Source organism: Psittacula echo (assembly GCF_963264785.1).
Source record: "Psittacula echo genome assembly, chromosome: 4".
NCBI classification, from domain to species: domain Eukaryota; kingdom Metazoa; phylum Chordata; class Aves; order Psittaciformes; family Psittacidae; genus Psittacula; species Psittacula echo.
In genome coordinates this window covers 47,793,608-47,814,540 of record NC_137738.1, presented here as the reverse complement: position 1 = coordinate 47,814,540, position 20,933 = coordinate 47,793,608, and the positions used below count along the sequence as shown (strand labels likewise).

The following is a 20,933-nucleotide window of genomic DNA, read 5'->3' as shown; positions in this document are numbered from 1 at the left end:
GAGCCCATAAAAACACCCACATTGAAACAGCTCAAGCCCAGGGGAAAAGCATCAATTACTTGGCAGGTTAGTTTCAGACATGCTAGGCTAAGTATTCAGAAAGTCTGACAACAACCTACTCTAGGGAAAGAAGAACAGTGAGAACATGAATTATTTACGTGAGCAGTGATAATCCTCAACTTTGTTTAAATATACATGGAATCAAGTTTTGATGATCTCTGGGTAGATTACACAAATTGTGCAATAAAAATGTAGTTTGTTCTTGAAGGTAAATCTTTTCATGCTTATGACCATTATTTTATACCTTAACATCATTTCTCAAAGATAAATATGCTAGAAAAGTAATTTTTATACTTTTAAAATTATTGTTTTGTTTTTGTCTATTACTATTTACCAATAATCTCATTTAATGTAGAATTGAGTACTCCACATCCAGAATCCTATTAGATGTATTTTACATAGTCAGTGGCAGGCTGTCTTGAACCATAAACATATTCACAAGATTTTATAGACAACAGAACATTAAAAAGACACACTATTGACTTTGAAATGTCTCTGATTTGCTAAAATTCTGTAAACCCCAAATTCTGGTTTCTAATAGAACGCTATCTGAATTCTTGTTTTTTCTGCCTTCATCTTACAGAATCTGAAACCAGCACATCTGCTGGAGCAGACAGATGACAGGTCTGTTTCAATTTCTTGGGATTCTTCATCAGTGCAGTGAGAACCTCACTCCATGAAATTTCTATTGGCAGTTTAGACGTATGTTGTAATTAAAGATGATTACGATCTAATTTTGTGGCTCAGAAATTAAGTAACTCACAAGGCAGGAAAACAAGGTTTGCATAAAATTATTATGTTAGGAATACAAAGATGATGGTAGAAGGCATTTTGAAAGCAAGTTCTTTGAACTGCAAATTTTTTTTTTATTATTTCCAAAGATTAATATTGGATCTTGAGTATTATATCCTCTTTTAATGTTAATGATTTCATTTTATTCACTCATCATTCAATTCTGGCAATTAGTCAGACATGCATTTATAATATCTGCACTTGAAAAACTATTTTTAATTCGACTAGCTGGTATTCTCAGTAATTAAAATCATAGTAGTATTAATTTTAAGTGCCCTGTTTAGTCTGGTACGATAGCAAAATCTGATGAGTAAATGCTATATTGATTTTCACAGTAACTGTGTTTTGCAGTCTACAGCTAAATATTAAGGATTCCTCAAATAATCCACAAAGAACAAAAGATACATCCAGCAGAGTTCATGTAACTATTTTGGAAAACCACGCTTGGGTCTGTAAAGTAAACACAACCCAAAAATTCAGTTATATTCTCCTGCTAGTAGTAACAACTTAGGCAACAACTTAATTATTCAATAAATAATTTTGGGTATAACAAAACGAAACAAAACAAAAACCAAACAAAAAAATCAAAAAGTAAAAGAAAAAAGTTTCACTTTCTGCCAAAGCAGAAAAAATTATAACTATAGGTTATTACAAAATAATGATTTTTCTTATTTCCCATGTAAAAGAAATTGGCATTTCCTTTCATCAGCTCTTATATTGAAAAGAAATGAGAGGAATAGGAAGAAAAGTTGCTATGTCACTGCTGCAACACAGGAACTGCCATAACCGACCAGCCCCCTCAGTGGTCCTCTTAGCAGTTTTGTCTCAGAAATATCTGGTATTGCCTAAAGCCAAAGCGCTCTAGAACTTACCTTCATTATAAGCTAAATGATAATTTGTTTCTTCTGTGCAGCACTCCACTGCTTTTGTAAAACCATTACACTTCAAATAATTGCAAATTTTACACAAAGATTTGATTCATCATTTGATTCAATTCACTAGCTTGGTGAGTTATACAGTGCTTGTGCAATTTTAAATTAAAAATATCAGCCAGATTTATGTTTCCCAGTCATATAGATGCTTTTGGGACCTCAGCCATTACCTCAGACTAAACCGTGTTATTAAAAAATTAATCCCTGAGCACATAAATTTAATAGTGTCTTGTAGTAACTAGGTTCACCAGGTCAAGTATGGCATGGACAAAAATTTCCTTCTACCAATATTAGATGTGTTCCATTCCAGCTTAATGTTCCCTGATCTTGCTTATCTTTCTTAACAGCAGATGGGGGGAACAAAAAAAAAAAAAAAAAAAAAGAAAAAGAGAAAAACAAAAGAAAAAAGAGTGCATCCAATTCATCCCTCTACATCACGTATTATTTTAGACACTGTTTTCACTGCTCATTCCTTGCTAATGTAGTCTTCTAATATCCTCTCATACCATTTTTTCCAGGACTTGTACATGTTTTATTACTGTTCTCTGGACCTGTGATTTTGAGGTGCCCTTGGATGCTGTGCAAGATGAAACCCAACATATTTGCTTGGTTTCTGGCTGTTACTGTATGCTTTATTCATTGTGTCTTTTGAATATCTGCATGTACTATACAGACTACTATAAAATTCCAGCTAATTATTAAATACGCAGTCAATTTAATTCAAAGTGCCAATAGAATCAAAGTAAAGAATATTTCAATGAAATACTACTAAAACTGAATGTTACTACAAAATGCTACTAGTAATACAAAAAATTTTGTTAGAAAAATATATCAACTGTAGGCACTTGAGAAAATGTAAGTTATCAAAACTAATCAAATGTTATTTCTCACAAAGCTGAATAATAAATACTGGTTGCAAATGTTGCTAACATTAATTAGTGCACGTAAAAGAATTTTGATCTATTAAATCAACAAGACTCCTACTAGATTAAAACAGAAAAAAGGACATGGATAAAAATGATCAAGTGTTTAATGACAGTAAGTATCTTGGCACTTCTCTCTTGTCTCATCTGGGTCTAAGTGAAACTGGGTGAGTGTGGCCACATATCCCCTGCCTCCAGCAGTGTGGTCAACAGATGAAAGAAATCTTTATGCTTTCCAGTAATGTAGTTTTCCCCATATTTGCTCCAGTCTGCCTTTACAGGACTATCTAGAAGTACTGTACCCTTGTCTTTCTTGGACAATGTTTTGGCTATGAGTTTGTCAGTTATGAAGAGGTGAAAGATACTTTAGATTAATTATTACTACTTGGTGTAGTGACTAATTCTGTTTTTCAAGTATAGTTAAAACCAAAACACTTGATAATTCGACTTACAGCAGTTGGCTTCAACAAGACAGCTGGCTTCAACAAGACTGCCGGCTTCAACAAGACTGCCAAATGAGTAATCTATACTCAATAATTTATTAAACGCTACCTCTCTCTATTCACCTACTAAAACCAAAAAGCTACACAAAAAAGGCTAATAGAAGTAGCTTTGAGTGTTATAACCTTCCTCGAACACTGCAATATACATTATGCAGCAAAGAATACATAAATCATCTGAAAAAAGAAAAAATTGTAATTAAGCAACACACCATATGGTTTGAGTCTCACAAATCAGAAGCAAAATATTAGATTCAATTTTAGAAGAATACATGGAAAAAGTCAAATAATTTGGAAGAAATGTGAAAAAACTTCACTTTTAAAGTAGTTATGTCGGTACCATTTGACTAAATGAATAGCTACGGAGAGCACACGTAAGGAGGATACAAACATTTTGGAATGAAAAAATTCTTAAATTGTAACAGTTATTGAGGTAATGTTTATTACCTTACCTTTTTTTTTTTTTTCTTACAAAGTATCCCATGTTTTAAGACAATCATCAGTCTTACTTTCAAAGAAGGGGAGCATGAGCTAAGCAAGGCTTCTAATCTTTGTCTGGAGAACAGAAAGTCAGGCACCGGAACAGGCTCCCCAGCGAATTGGTGAAATCACCATCCCTGCAAGTGTTCAAAACCCATGTCGATGAGGCCTTTAGAGACATAGTTTATTGATGGACTTGGCAGTCCTGGGGTAGTGGCTGGACTTGGTGACCTTAAATGCCTTTTCCAACCTACATGATTTGGCCTGCTCTGCACATCACAGTTATCTCTAAAGATCCCTACAAATAAAATAAAAACCAAACCCCTATTTTTTTTTTCCTTAACTAAAACTTGGCTGCTGTTTCTTTGCTCTTCTGTACATCCCGGATTCTGACTGCTAACTAAAATCACACAAACACGAATGCTTCTGTGTACAATATAGTATGTGATATGTAAACAACAACATAATGCCATATGCAACTCAGTAAAAGCATATGGTGGGAGTGGAGAGATATCAGATCTAGTCAAGTAAAAAGCCTTTTCCTTCTTTGCTCCTTAAAAATACGAATTCTCTATACTATACCCTCCTGAGCACATACAAGATGGGTGCAGTCATTCACATCTGAGAACCCTCAGCAGCTTTTAAGCAGAAATATCTATTGGCAAGTAAGCATGCTTAGATGCAGCGTATCTCCTGGTCTGGTAATAAGGCTTTTGATCATATTGTATATCTTTAATTAGGATATTACTACATGGACTGAAAAACTCTCAGAGACAAACATCACAGCTTTTTCGTAAGCAACCTGGTAAGGAAATTTCAGGCAGAAAATTTGAAGAACCTGTGGGCAGTGCATATTCCAACAATTACAGTCAAATGCTCAAAAGTACATCAGGTTTTGACAAATCAGTGTTGTTTCTTCAACCATTATTTACATAAGGCAGCTGTATGACATACTACTGTAAACTCTGGAGTCAATGGGAGATTTGCCACTCATCACAATAGTGCAAAATTAGGCAGATTACTTAATTGCTACATGATGGAACAGTTGTTTCCACTCAAGACAAATGTTAGATTTCTGTTGAAAAGCAAACTGCTTACCTGGCATCAGGTCTATGCATAAGAAGCTTTTCCAAAAAGGACTGAAAATTAATACAGTCCACCTTGCGCACAAAAGACATATTCCACCACTACTTAGAGAATCCTTCCTTCTGAAATTGTTACCTTATGTAGTGTTGCAAAATCTTCCTCTGCTTCTGTTGGTCCTTCAGGTAGGAGAGGAGCAGAATCTGGCACTAATCCTGAAGGCTGTTCTTCATATTCTTCTGAAAACAGGATCCATAATCAACCATTATGAGAGCCATAAAGTATTATGCCAATATTTATTTTAAGTGAACAACCATGACATTATGATCTAGCCAAAAACAGGATGTGAAAAATGTTTGAACCTAAACTTTGTATAAGAATTTGTCAGCATTTGCCCATTAACTTTTATTTATATTAGTAAGCTTAGATTTAAATGTGATTTATATATAGGTAATTTATCTACGTAATTATATAGAATAAAAATAATTAAACATTTGCATGACTAAGAACAAAGTCCATACTGACAGCAATGTAGCTGATACTTAACAAACGTATAATATACATTACTTTTGATTCAATAAGATGGTCACCAACTGAAATAATAAATCATATACCAGGGTTCTGGGTTTTTTTTTCACAGTTAGGTAACTGCCTCGAATATTTTGTTTTTAAGAACAACAGGCTATTACTGAAGACTCTTCCTACAGACTGCTCTTTGGCTTATTTTGCAAGGAAAAAGGGAAGGAGAAAATGAACAGGATGTGCAAGGGGATGACAAAGGGGAAGGGCAGTAGTTAAGCTAACCTTAGTTATTATCATCATCAAGTTAGCACAGTGTTATGTACAAGTTTTTTTAGGAAGGAGACATAAATTCTAGACTTTGCTTTAAAGAGAGGAAGGAACTAGAAAATGGAGGAAGACATCTTGAGAAATGTTGGGTTAAAAGATTTCTAAACACCAGTATAACTGATAGTTTGATAATTTAGTATGGCAAATGAATTTCTTGTAGCATGCAACCACACACTATGTACATAAGCTGAATATTAACAACTGTCAGGACACTGAGCATCTTTACATCCGTTGACCCAGTTAGGATGCTTCATTATTTGTTGAGACTCAGTTAGCTCTGTCTGTTTTAGTTTAATCAAAACTGTTTAATGACAAGGACCCGGAGCAAGTTCAATGCTCAGGTATGCGATTTAACCATTACTGTTTTTTTAAAACTGCATACTGAAATCAACTTATTTGGGAACTGAGCATTCTGCATTAAAGGAGGGGAAAATCAAGAGTGTTTACAAAAGTATCTGATTAGATCTAATGGACATTCCCTAAGAAAAACCTAACATGTCTGTGAAATGCTTTGATGTGTCCTAAAAAATTGCAAGGTAAGGCATGTACCAGGTGGCTATACGTAAGAAGAGACAAGGAATCAATCCAGTGGACTGATAATTAAGCCAATACTATATATGCTGGAATGCTTAACTAAGTGCCAATACCCTGCTAAGTCAGGTATGTCAACTTGCTAAGAGGTTAGCTAACTTTATACAATTTCTGCATCACAATAAGTCACCATTATGCCATCTGTGTCCTACGTAAATTCATATCTTCAGAACAATAAGCAGTAGAGCATGGTAAAATCTTGGACCATCAGTTAAACCCACACTGGTATACCAGGAAGACAGCAGTAAACTTACTTTCACCAGCCACATAATTAGCTGGAAAATAGCCTTGCTGTCCATTTGCTAGGCTGCCAAACCACCAGTTATCATTATCTTTGTACAACACTTGGATAATGTCACTGCGATGGATGGTTAGCTCATCTGATCGATGCGCTGTGTAGTCATAAAGAGCCACTACCTAAAAGAGAGATAAGAGCACCACAGCTTTATCACAACCATGCCACAGAGAAGAAAGCGCAACATTCACTTCCTCTTGCAGAAAAGCAGCTGAAACCAAAGCTGCACTTTGGTAAAAGCTGAGGCTGTCTCAAGTTTTGCTAATGGGATCAGGGGTGGTGGGAAAGCAGCAGGAGAGGCAAGATAAAGGACTGTGGGATTGTAGAAATGGTTAAGAACATTCAATTCGCTAAGATTAGGTTCAAAACAGCAGCTGTTAGTTTTATAAGCAATTTACTTGCAAAGCAAAAGGAAAAAAAAAACCACTTCATGCATTCATTTCTCAGAATTGTGACACCACCTTCAGATCCCATTCTGTGTGCTCATGAAGCAAATGTGTTTGAATAAATACTTCAACGGTATGACAGTTTTACTGAAGGAAAAATTTAGTACAAAAACATCATTGCAATCATTCCACTTTTTCTTTTTTTGTTTGTTTAAAAATAAGGATTTACGTATACAGTGTTATAAATAACTGCCAAAAATACATTTATATTCTGCTTCACATACTAAATTCATTTTTCAATTAAATACAGTGCATCTACACTTTTCTGGAAAAAAGTAATAGTACTGGTCAGCATCATGCATCCTGCATAGAACACATTGCCACAAGCTGGATTTCTACCCTGAATATGAAAATACCACGTCATTTCTTACTTATTTCCTATGTCCTATTTACGAAAATCTGTCCTGATGAATTCAGAGCAGAAAAGGCTAAAACCAAATGAACTGAAAAAGAAGGGAATTGATCACTTCCCTCATCATACATGAAGCGCAAAATTATTACCTATTTTACACGAAGACCACTGCTCCCCTACATATAGGCTTAACCTCAGATTCCTCTATAAAAATGTAAGTGAAGAGGTCAGAAATGGGGCTTGCTAGGAGTGACAGGAGGCTATAGGGGCTTGAAGGAGACAGCAAAGCATGCATTTAAATCCTAAGACTGCTGAACTGCACAGTGCTTTTTATATCTGCGTTTCTATTTTGAGAAAGATAGCCTGTGGGTTACGTGTATAAAAGCCAATGTCACTTGTATTTTCATAATTCCACATCACCGATTAAACAGATTAAATCAGTTATGAATGGAAAAAGATGGAAATTATTCTACCATTGTAAATTCTATGTGATAATTTGCGAGCTGGTCAGCATCAAAGAATTACTATCAGCATAGTTCTCAGTAGACAGGAAATTTATCTTAATACACATTCAGTAATCCTGAACTTACATAAAGAAGCCAAACAATGAAATATCCTTTATCATAACTCTCCTCCCTGCATTAGGAATGCTAACACAGTAATTACAGGTGATGCTGACAATACAGAAATATGAACTACAGAACAGAATCAAAGTAAAGCACACTAATGAGCATCATAGAGAAACAGTACAAAACTGGAAGCCTGGATGATCACGTCCAATAAGGGGTGCTCTAACAGTGCTCACTTCAGGTAAGTGACAACAGTTTCCTTATAATTAGTACAATCAAAACCATGAGGTCACTTCAGGTTAAAAACAATACAAAACCAAAAAAAAGTAACACTAATTACTTGGCAACATGAAAAATAATGACAGGCAGAGCAACAAATACTTTCTTTTTTGTCTCGTGTTTTGTAAGATAGCTCTGGTGTAAATGTTTTGTGTTTTTAGCATATATTACAAAAGTTTAGTAACATGGAAACACTGCCAACAATGGTCAAGCCAATCAAGTCCCACTGTGTCTCCCAGAAATAAAAAACCCATAAAACATCCATGCATTCTGTAATACAACTGGTTTAGCAAGCCTGGCAATTTAAGCAAAATGTGGAAACAGACATTATGTTCTCTGGAGACACATGATCAGAAAATGGCCATAATGCAATACCAAAAACACACCTTGGGATCAAAGAACAATGTAAGCCACTCACATTAATGCCCAAAGCAATGGAAATTCTGGTGTGACATTCAGACATTTGTTAAGTTCAGTCTAGGTCAAAGTTCAAGCAAAAAATAAAAATCCGTATTCATCAAATTGTTACAAAACTGTTTTTCAAGAGTGACATAAAACCAGTAACGTGGTTATGCCAGTTATGAACATGCTTCTAAAACCTACAAAAACTAGGGTAGCAAAAATTCCTTGGGATCATGCTGAACAAAAAATCAAAAAACCCAAAAAACACAGAATGTGCTTTCAAAATGCACAGATAGAGTGCAACAGGTATAGAAGATACTGCAAAAAATTACATAATACTTACTGTCTCTTGCCTGAGTGGACAACTGCTTCCTCCTCTCATATCCAGTGCACTCAGGCATTCATCATTCTAGAAGAAATTATTTAGAAACTTTAATATGAAGCATTTTGATTAACTATAATTTTGAGTATTTTCATGTCTACTGTAAACCAATAAGAATTACCACTAATAAAATGTCTTTTTTAAATTAAAAAAGCAGAAGTGATGTTAAGCAACACAGTAATATTGGCTATGTAGATGTTTAGGAAAAGATACTAAATTTTTCAAGTACGTACACTACACTAAAGACAACACAGGGGAAGACACAGGGTTGATGACTCTGCAGTCTAAGCTTGTTTGCACTGCAAACACTGCTGTAGAAGTTTAAGAAGTTGTTGCAGTGAACTTTACCTCTGAACCAGTATGCAAGAGATCACTTTCATATAATGGAGCATTTCAGGTTGGTCTTAATAACCAAGACTTTTAATTTAATTCTAATTGGTCTATCTTTACCACTTACTCTTCAGACTTCCAACAAAGTCAAAGGAACAGCAGGTATATAACACAGTAATTTCAATGTGCTTATACCTACAAAATGCGATTTCTGTCAAACAATAGACTTCTTCAGTTGAAAGAAGTCTTAAACCAGAAAAATTATGAAAATTGTCAGAGGAACAACAAATTAGAACAAAGGAAGAGATGGAAGTCCTTTTCTTGCATTATTTAACTTTTCAGTGGCCTATTTTCACAAAGCAGAAACCAGTTTCCCCTAGATTTTGTGTACATCAGAGGATACAAACTACAGTACAGAATAGAAATATTACACAGCAATTAAAATATTTTAGCAGACCAGAATCAAATGTGAGCTTTGTGAAGTAAACATTTCCACCCATAGCAATCTGCACAACATTATAAACAACATTTAAATATGAGAATTTCTACCCAATATGCTTCACCTTTTCATATTTTACAGTCCCTCCTTTAACTGTCTTTTTGCATATGCTGCCCTTCCCTTGCTTTTTTAAAAACATATATCTAAAGCATATTGCTCCTTCTATTTTTTTTTTTAATTAGGGTGATCCAAGGACCATCATTACTGCAATCCTCAGCAAAATAAATGGCATTCACTAGAAAAGAGATTCTTGCCCCCAGTGCTGTTTTCCTAATTTAGCTAGGCTTATCCCATATGGGAAAGAAATAACTGACTGAACATAGAGGTTCCATCCACTCTCCAGATTGTTTTGGTATTGCCACGGTAGTTACAGACACACAGTACATACAGATGGACACAGTATAAAAGCAAACAGTCACACTGAGTTCTTATCATCTACCAGAACATCCAAGCTTACCACCTAAAGAGTTCTGAGTAATTATATATATACATAGAGGGGTAGGGGGAAAAGTGTAACTGCCTGATTAGCTAAACAAATTTTGAACAAAGACCGGTGGAACTGCAGTTCAGAGTATGTGGCTTGTTCAGTGGTCTACTGGTAGCTAGTACTGCCTTATAGGTTTTAGCTAATTCTCATTTTCAATTCTCAAGGTTAAGAGAACTGTGCAAGCAATGTGCTTAGCCTGTGGGATGGGAGTGCCTCCTGTTGCTCAAAAATGATTCATCAGAATTATTAGCAGTATTATTTAGGTATCTAGTTCAGGTACTCATATTGCTCCATTATTGTGTCTCAATCTGTCTCTCTTTTTAATAAAGTATTTACACACTCTCAAACACCCAACCAAGAAGAGCTTGAAGAACGTGAGCTGTTTGGAAATAACATGCTAAAATCCATGAGTCATCCTGAGACTATGCTAAATGTTCTCAGATACTGTGTTAAACTTTTAAGGCAACAACAATCCAAGGAGTTTGCTCTTAGAGTGATACTCTTGAGTATGTCACAGGCTGCACACACACCCTGCCTCCAGTGGGACAGGGAAACTGCCATAGCTGTCTACCACAAACAAAGCTATTGCAAGGCAGCAGAGTTGCCTCTGGTATTTGAGAAGCCATGCCATTTCTCAAATAGTGCAACTACCAGCTACACTGCAAGTAGCAGCAAACACTAGTGGCCTTTCAGTTTAGAAACATCATTTTTTGATATTGTGAGGGTGGTGAGCCACCGGAACAGATTGCCCAGAGAAGCTGTGGATGTCGCATCCCTGGCAGTGTTCAAGGCCAGGTTGGAAGGAGCTTTGAGCAACCTGGTGGAAGGTGTCCCTGCCCATGGCAGAGGAATTGTAACTAGATGTTCTTTAAATTCCCTTCTAACCCTGTGATTCTAGGATTACGTCACATTTTCAGGATTCCAAAAAAGTGACAGACATACTGAAGTGTATGAATACATTGCCCTTAATACAGTGTTAACAACTCCTTTTTTTTTTTTTTTAATGCAAGATGGAAACTAGTTAATCTTTTTCTCGCATCAGAAAAGATGTGGAGTTACAGTTACATTCTGAGGAGTTGGGCTTTTTGGAAGGCAGACAATCTGTGATAAACAGGAACAAAACATTTGCTGAAAAAGCCCATTGTGTCACTCTGATTTTGGTTGAATAAAGCAACATCCTCAGAAGAAGATAAATAGATCCAACAACTGATGCAGAGTTCTAGAGCATGGAGTGTGATGCTGGTTATCCAACAATCAGCCCACTTACATAGCCTTGACATTTCTAACACAAAACCAAACAAAAAATGTTTTAAGACAGTCATACAAAAGAGAGCACTGCAGGTAAGACAGCATTGCAGGTAAACTCATAAATAAGTTGCTGTAGCAAGTGTCACCGATTTCTGCCAATTAAAATGTTTATGGCTTCTTTTTAATTGGGAAGCTTCAGTGTGGTAATGGAGGTTTTGCTTTTATTCATGCAGATGTATAGCGGCCAACAGGATCTGGTCATTAAGATAGTATTTATTCTCTTACAGAGAAGCAGCACTGAGTAAGAACAAGTGATATGTTATTACTGCCATTCCTGTAAAAAAAATTAAATCAGCATTTAATTTCTACTACTGAACAAATAATATTTGAAACACCACAATATCAAAGTTTAAAGAAAAAAATATGGAAAAATGTAATACTGATGGTTTCATATGCTGCTTCCTTATATGTAAACACACTCTTCATTGTAACAGAATAAACATAGAGACTAAGTCCCACTTCTAATTAGTCATGAACTCTTAATAACTACACTTGGAAAATAACATTTTCTGAGATCAATTTTAGGCAGACATTGGACTACGCGAGTGAACCCCAATGTGTGCACACACAGGGTGAAAGCCACCCTCCCTCGTTTTCCCACTAGAGTGACAGACTCAGGGACATGAAGAACAACAACAGCTATTTCTTGGATGCTGCACAGTATCACTGCTTCTCTCCACTTCACCTCCCTATATCTGCTGTCTGCCAGAATGGAAGAGAAACTGGACGCATTACTTGTGCAAATACTCAAGTGTAAGACAGGGAATGAGTGTTAAAACTTCTTTTGTCTGTTCAGTAAATCTGTGTCTCAGTGTGTAATAGTCTAGGTTCTGTTTCCTTGTTATTTGTTTGTTTTGTAAATGAGACAAAATAAGACTAATTTATACCGCTCAAAAATCCCCCCACAACTGGCTTAAAAGTGAGATAAAACATTTAAAAATTGTATAGAATCAATCTGAGCTTTTACACTTGTTCAATTGTTTTCATTTTTTCTTATGAACCCAAGGGTTAGAAATTTACTTAATCCTCTCCTTTCCTAAGAATGTCATGCAATCTCTTTACCCCAGTAATTGAAGTTATAAATGAAATGCTAAATAAGCTGAGACTTAGCATAATATAATTGAATATTGTTAGCACTGTCATATTTCTGTTCTTGTTCTCTGGTCTAATAAGTTGTCAACACTCTCCTAGCTCAGGACACCTAACTGTACAAATTTAGTCTATGGGAAACAGAAGTACAAGGATCATATAAATAGTTAAATTAGAATTATTCTGAAAGTATTAACTGCTAAGAATAATGTATTCTTCCTGGGCCTTAATTAATCTGTCTGTAGACACTGTAAAGTTACTTCCTTAGGCTTCAGATAATTACAATCCTTATTTGATTACAGCCCTTCAATATTTAATAAGTATGGGAATCTATAATCTGCCTAGAGGAAAAAACCAAAACACAACAAACCCAAAACTGTGCCAGGCTGCATTTTATTGAAACCAGCAATATACAAACAGAAAACAGAACTGCAAACACAGCTGCTGCAGTAAAGCCTACAGGGATAACCTTCTCACCCCACCAACACCCCTCTCCAAAAAAAAAACCAACACCCCTTCCTTCCCCCCCAAAAAACCCCACCGAGAAAGTAAAGAAAAAAGGAAAAAAGATCAATTCGGAAGCATGTGAAATATTCCAGCTCCTGAAATGACTCCAAACCTCTTCAATTAGTTTTGATATTTGTAAATATGCTATTTTCTTGATATAAACTACTCAGTTTACCTGCACTTACATATATTACTGTATTTATAACAGAAAAAGTAACAAAAATATTCAAAACCTTAATTTAACTCTCTCAGGAAAAAAAATAAATATTATAAATTAGCTGCTACTTAGTATTTTCCAAAACAGTTGATCCTGTAAACATCTACTGAGCTTGCTGTGATGGAGAACACAAATACTGATTGGACAATTTATACATTTTCCTAAAAATTAGATACTGATGGCTAAAAAGTTGAAAATATGAAAACAAGAGCCCTTTAGCTCCTAACAAAACAGCAATGTACAACCCTAATTTCAAAGTTTCTTGGGGGATCCTATGTATCTTACCAGCCTTCCAGAACTCTATTAATAAATTCTGTTAAATAAGATAGGTCCAAAAAAACCCCTAAGCCAACCCAACCAAAACCCCAAATCCAAACTGTTAAACACCTATAAATGACCCAAGTTAGTTTACTTTCATTTCTGACATTTCTCTGAAAAATTACCAATAGCAAGCAACTAAGACATAACATTAAAGCGTGACATTCTGTCCATGGGTGCAGGAGGATTAACATCTCCAGTACAAGTCCAGCTTTATAGAGGCACACATATGATCAGTATTCAGAGGTAATAATTGTTCTTCTGTCACTAGTCTCTCCATATGATTTGTGTTTAATCCAGTTTTATGAAGCGTATAGTTGGAATTAATGGCATTTACAAATTTTGTTGGATTTTTATTATAGTGATCAGGAAAACAGAAAATAAAGAAAGGAACAAATATAATTCCTAGAAGTTTTCAATCAGTATTCAACAGATAAGCAATTAAATGTAAGATATCTCTGATTTCACCTGTTATAAAAAGGTGAGGAACCAGTAAACAATGAAAACATGGTGCTTCAAATAGGATTCAACTTCAGGTTACTGTCCCAGCTTTCTCTCCCTACTTACCAATGCTGGTATTCTTACTAATAATCAAAACCACAGTACTGTGGTTTTAGCTTATTTATTTCTAAACAACAAAAACTAAATAATGAAAAAATATAAAGTTTTAAATTTGCAGATATGTGATTTCACTACCAGCTTGCTGCAGCAAAAGCTTATTTGCCCATGTAGACAATTTTCTTTAAGATATCTCTTTTGTGAATAAAGGCAGGATAAAAAACCCCTCCTCTCTACAGTGAGAACTTGCGAATAATGACATTTTATAGTTAAACATCAATTTAAAAAAAAATGCAAAGATAGAATTCCTTACCGTCTGTAGTCTACCCAATAGTGTTCGGCTAAGAGGATTTCCTACTGGGCTGAAACACCCTGTGAAAAGAAAAGGATGTGAATTTTCTGCTTGTTATCCTTTTCCATCGAATAAACCATTTTATTTTAAAATCATTATGTTAGCAGGACATGTTTGACAAAATTCTAATGAAAAGCAGCAGCATCTTTCAGTCACAACTATGCAACCTTCAGTCAGAAACAGTTGGAGGGTTTATTTAACTAACAGACCTGACACAAGGTTAACTAATCCAATATTTCCATTCAAATGATTTGGAGAAATAGCTGAAGCTATGTCCACATGCCACCTCGTGCTCAAAGCTGACACTATTATCTAGGCTGTATTGCTTTTTCTCTTCATTGAATTTCTGAGTAATGCATACAAAGTTTTCCAACAAAAACTCTCAAAGGAATTACTTCCTTATTTTATCTGAAAGAATAACTATGTCTATTCAGTAGCTCTCTTTGATCACTGAGTTCCTATCACAACACATCTTGCTGTTTATTTTATTCACTCTCTACATAGTGCACTTGAACAAGTACTTGTAAATTCTTTTCTTTTCAAACTATTATGTTAACTACTAAGCTCAGGAAAATCCTTTCATCATCTATGGATTTATCTTTTTGTTATTGGTCTCCCCAGCTGTATACTTAAGAAAACATCTCAAAAAGAAAAGATACAAAAATCTGAAAACTGTTGAACATGACAGTGAAAAATGCTACTGCTTTGTTGGAGAATGGTTTCTCAAGTATAGAGATGCCAGACAACACAGAGTTAAGCTCACCGGATTTTCTCTGTGAGACAGTAGATTTGAAACAAGTTTTGTTTTCAAAGAGGAATAAGTTCCGAAAACTCATTTTTATTTGCCACTCAAAAAACCTACTCTTGAGGAGTCCAGTATGTGAATAAAAAGGACTTTTCAGATTCAGACTTCTAATGTCCTGGCACAGCTCCACAAGGAAGCTTGCACAACTCCATCTATAATATACTTTCTAAAACCTAGTGGTTTTAGACTTTCACAGGAGATTTATTCAGAAATGTTTAATCATTGAGATAATTTAGATAATTCTAAATAAAAAAGATGCAAGTTCAAGTAAACATAGTTAAATCATGCTCCTGCAATTCTTCTGCATGCAAATAATTTTGTACTTATGATAAATCCAGTAAGTGTAATAACTGATTCTTCAATTTTGTGTATGAATTAACAATTTTATGATCTTAATTCCAAAAAAGCTTGTATAAATTCTCAAATGCTTAATTCTGAAAGGCTTACTTAGATTTTTATTACTTTTTTCCATCTCTTTTCAGAAGAAAGAGATGAGAATAGAAACAAGTTTTCTGAATGCAACCTCTAGTCAGGTAGACCTGAAGCTAACCTTTATACAAATAAGCTAGTTGCTAAAACATTTATTCCACACTAACACCAAAAACGAGTGGGCATATTACTCCTCTTAATATTGTTATCTACATACTCATACATTTCCAAAGCAAGCTGCTACAGACATAATACTACATATGGATATACTATTGCATACAAGGATTATATTAATTCCTTGATAAATAAATCCCAAACTCAAGACCAATAAGATGTATGTGTAATAAAATATTTTCTTCTTCAGACAGCTTAATATTCTACCATAGGAATTTCAATTTGAGCATTGTAGTGTTGTGCCAGTTCACACAAACCCATTCTAAGACAAAACCTATAAAAAATAAATTATGAAAACAATTGCTTGTATGGAAAATTTTTCAAACTTTCATTAAAATAAGTATTAACTGGCATTTTTATCAGTAATATCATTGATGCTCTTGTTCTAAGGAAAAGATGTATTTCCTCCAAGTACTTCTGGACTGTATGTTTTTGTATGAGTACTTCTGTGCAGTCTCTATATTTAGCTGCTTGCCAGGTGAAAACTTTATGGTTAGACTGATATCCCCAATTAAACCTCAATAAAGGGCAGTGTGGACCTGTTCTGCAGCAAGCATAGGAGAGACAGATGTGTAGTTCAAAGACACAAGGAGTGCTGTACTGAATTCTAGCAGCTGGCACTAGTTCTAACCTAGCACTTTCCATGACTAGAGCCTTCTTCCAAAACAAACACGAAATTCTTATTACTTCATTTGAGGTGTAATAACTAAACAGACCACATTACACATGGGTTCAAATATTCTGTGCTCCACAGAGCCGGTGCTATTTAGTAATATTGAGCATGCCTATTGGTTACCTCAAACTAGTCTTTAGTGTTACGTGTTAGTAGTTTTCAGTTACTAAGCCTTTGTTTAGTAGCTCCTAATTTTAGAGTGGTCATATTAAAACAAAAACAAAACAACAAACCAAAACAAAAAAACAATACAAAACAAAACACAACAAAACCTGCAACTATTCCTCATTCACAAAACAAGGTCCATTCAGCAAGCAAGGGAATATCCATCCCTTCTTTCTCAAATGATGCAGTAGATTTTTAAAGCAATTTTACACACTATTAGTTTGACAGGGTTCCATGCTTGATGAAGCATGTAATTGTTACTGAGCAGGTGTGACTAACAGCCTCAGCAGTGCCTGCTTAGGTTCTCTCTGATTTAGCCTGTGCAAACTTTTAAACTATTACAGTGAGGTAGTGAAACTGAGGTCAGGATTACAGAAGGACATTTCCACTTCATTCAAAAATGCTTGTAGGACACCGTGACCTGTGGGGACTCTCACTTAGCCTGAGCTATATAAAGGTCATTAAATCCATTCTAAGGTCCAACCTGAAAGAAACAACACCCAGGTTTATCTGTCTTATCTTAAAGTTGCTTCAGAATCACTAGTGAAGAAGCATTTTTATTCGTTCAGAAGGTTTACTTCAACTCTCCAACAATCTTCTTTAACAGCATTTGCTGTCTTCACCTTCATAAAACCCTGTACACCTTAAGAAGCTAATATTCCCTATGAAAGGATTAACATTGAATTACTGTATTTCTATTACTCTGCATTGATTCATCAGTGGTCTCCTTTATATGGAATTTCACATGAGAAGGATAATTCCTTTCTACAAGAACCCACTGCTATTGTCTAAATGCAACGTTAAGATGTCTCAAATAGAGATGCTGTTGCTTTTTCTCAAATGATCAGAATGTTCACATGGACGCAATTTGAAAGCAGTACACCTCTTTTTATGGTGCACATAGTTCTCTTGCTACAATTCTCTTGGGAGCCCAAATGTGTGCTGAGTTTAGGTAAATGCCTACTGAAGAACTGGTATCTTTTGAAAAATAGCATAGCTGTCTGCCTTGAGAGGGAGTCTGAAACTATTAGTTTCCTGTACAATTTGAACAGTGAACTGAAAGTCTATCCTTAGTTCCCCTGGGTCACTTCAGGCAATATATCCTCTGTCAGTATGATTACAACTAAAGAGAAGACAGAAATCAAGTAGTTGCCCTCCTGTTCCAAACACGTCTGTACTACCAAGTTCCAAATTTTACTGCCTGCTTTCTCTGCTCTAGGTAAGCACGTTAATCTGAAGTGATCAAATTCTAAGTAGCTGGGCTGAAATACACAGGAAATAGATGAGTTCATTTCCAAACAGATTAAACTTATATAGAAATTTATATGATAACAGCAACAATGCCCCAAAGTAGCACTTGTTATGCATATAACAAAATAATTGTTATATACATACATATGTTATACATAATTATGTATAATAACATAATATATAACACAATATGTATGTAACAACAATATGTATATAAACATAATTAAGAACACTTCCTTTCAAGTAACACCACCTTTAGCTATTACATGTTTTAAATTAATAGCAAAAAAGCTAGAATAGGGAAAAATCAAGTCCTTCTAGGGAGCCACATAATTCCACTATTATCGTATTGGAGTGTCTACAGTCACCTAATATTAAACGTTTATGTGAAAAAGTCCTCTTCTAAATAGAGGCTGAGAGAACATTCATTACAAAATTTATGTTTTAATTAACATTTCAAAAGAAGGCTTTTTCTCCCTTCATGAAATGCTATTGATAAATTAATTCTTTAATTAATAAAGGTATTTGTGCATCATAAATCGCCAAGGATTCCAGTCTCATGGAATCTACAGTTAATGAAATCATTGAAAAGTTCATTCTGGAAAATCCTTGGAAAAGTCACAGAACACCAACAAACAAATACATAGCTAAGAAAACTGGAAAAATATCATATTCAGACATTTCTGTGATTAACCCCTCTAAAGCATGCAAAGAGAAAAAAATAATCTTACCTATTCCAGTTCCAGATTATCCTGTTTTTGAGTTTCAAGTTTATACTAATTATTAACGTCTAAAAAACCCACAAACAAATCCTGAAAGACCTGAAAATAAACTGTCTCCTCTAAGAAACAGTATTTCTTATTGCAGACCTTCTTATAATTTATATTGTGGCAACATGGCATAGTTAAAATACACCCAAATAAACAACAAATACTAGGAAAAAAAAAAGTCAGCTCAGATATCAGATGAATTACATGGATATAAGCTCAGTTCTTGTCCCACTTATCTTCTGTGGCTTTAAAACTGCTCTCAGTAAACAGAATTATGTTCTCAGAACAGTCACCTACTCAAAAGTATGGCCTTTGTGATGAAAGGATTGTAGTATGCAGTATAATCTGTACTTCAGGATTCCAAGCAAAGTTTTGAGGTTTTTTATTAAAGTGAAATTTTTCAGAGAAGTATTACTCAGTTCTTACCATAATTTTTCAAGCTAAGTATAGGAGAAAGAAGCTAATTTTGTAATTATATAAATATATTTATCTTCCCTTAAAGGCCTTATCCTCACAACAATTATGCTTTAACAGATAAAACAGAATTCATTAAATAAAAAGACTGTTTATACACTGGGTAAGAATCTGTTTTCCTTTACTTAAACACAGGATCACAAATACTTTCAAAATGCAGTGCAAATATTTTCAGATGGAGTTCACATAAAATTAAAGGAATGGATGCACCCAGACAAGGTACACAACTGTACCTTTTGTTTTACTAATAGTCAATGCTATAGGTGAAAACCCACTTCAGCTTCTGCTCTACGTAACTTAGCCTAACACCTACTATTTTGAACATACTCCAAATTGAACTGGAGAATGGACAGGACCAAAGTGTATTGAAAACTGTTTAAATGAAGTTTAATCTATATCATAGCTTACAAAACTACACTAGAATACAGTGGGCTGAAGGTAGAGCAAGAAAACTACATTAAAAAGCAGTTCAAAGTGAGACAAGGAACACAGTATTTTAAGCATTATTTCTAAAATAGTTATCCTAATATGATGCCAAAGGAAATGGTTAATTCTCTTAAGAGCCCATATCTTGAAAACCACTTAAAATGTGTATTCTCAAAATAGATGGTTCTCACATACTATGTTTAAGTTTATGTACAAAACCACTGTGATGGCGTCACTGGTGAATGCAAAGGACTTCTACAAACAGCCATTAGATTCTTGCAATGCATTCTGCACTGATATAAGTCTACTCAATGTCAGATGAGCTGCCCATGCTGTTACTAGCCCTTTCCTTGCCTTTTCCCCACCTTTTTCTTTTACCAGAGAATCTGGAAAAGAACTATCTCCTCAATGTCATTCTCATTTTCTAAGTGGAGTTCCAATCTATCCACTTAAAACAAGAACACAAAATCTATAGGACAAAAAAATCCCTCCCTGTTTACTGTATTACTTTCTGTAAGTTCTGTAGAGAAACTTCTGTTAATTTATGTTACCAGTCAGATATGACCATTGTTTTCATGTCATGTACACTTCAAAAAATGTGAAAGAGAAGCCTTAGTTGTACTGCTGCCAGATGTCACTCCTCCAGTTACTGATGAGACTGATTTAGATGGCAATGACAAAACAAGCCCTCCCTCCCCAGTTAAGCCAAAACAGAGCTATGCTGATAGGTGGAAAAGCATAACTTGTTTCCCTTTCCCATCCCCAATAACACAATGAAGACTTGTAAACTCACAAAATACAAGAAATTTGGGAACTTATGTCAATAGATCAGGCCATGACTGCCATTCAAAACACTATGTTATACAGAAAAGTCTGCACAGAAGAATAAGCTTTCAATGAAAAAAGTGCAGTATTTACCCTTTTAGCCAATTATTTTACTAAATCCTGGTATTAAAAACAGTTACCCAGAAAAGTAACTCTAGGAAGTTACGTAATTCAGTACCATGCAGTTTCACAATACTGCTGCAGCTTCTTTTACACCAGCATGTGATTTTTCCAGTAGATGTCCCAACTCCAGATATTCGGAGAACTCTGGCATCTCAAACCATGAGCCAGTCAGAGTCTTCCTAAACTGAGACAGACAACTGGTCTAGTGTGCTTAAAAA

The 20,933-nt window shown here is 35.0% G+C and overlaps 1 protein-coding gene across 1 annotated transcript in view; it reads right to left on the bottom strand.

Moving 5' to 3' along the window:
- The window catches only part of AHI1 (Abelson helper integration site 1), a 90,883-nt gene that overhangs the window by 9,398 nt on the left and 60,552 nt on the right, over positions 1-20,933 (bottom strand). The window contains exons 20-23 of the mRNA XM_080616319.1: positions 14,562-14,620; positions 8,897-8,962; positions 6,465-6,627; positions 4,909-5,009 (exon numbers count right to left, since the gene is read on the bottom strand). Of these exons, the coding sequence (XP_080472445.1) occupies positions 4,909-5,009; positions 6,465-6,627; positions 8,897-8,962; positions 14,562-14,620 (389 nt within the window). The remainder of the gene's footprint in view (positions 1-4,908; positions 5,010-6,464; positions 6,628-8,896; positions 8,963-14,561; positions 14,621-20,933) is intronic.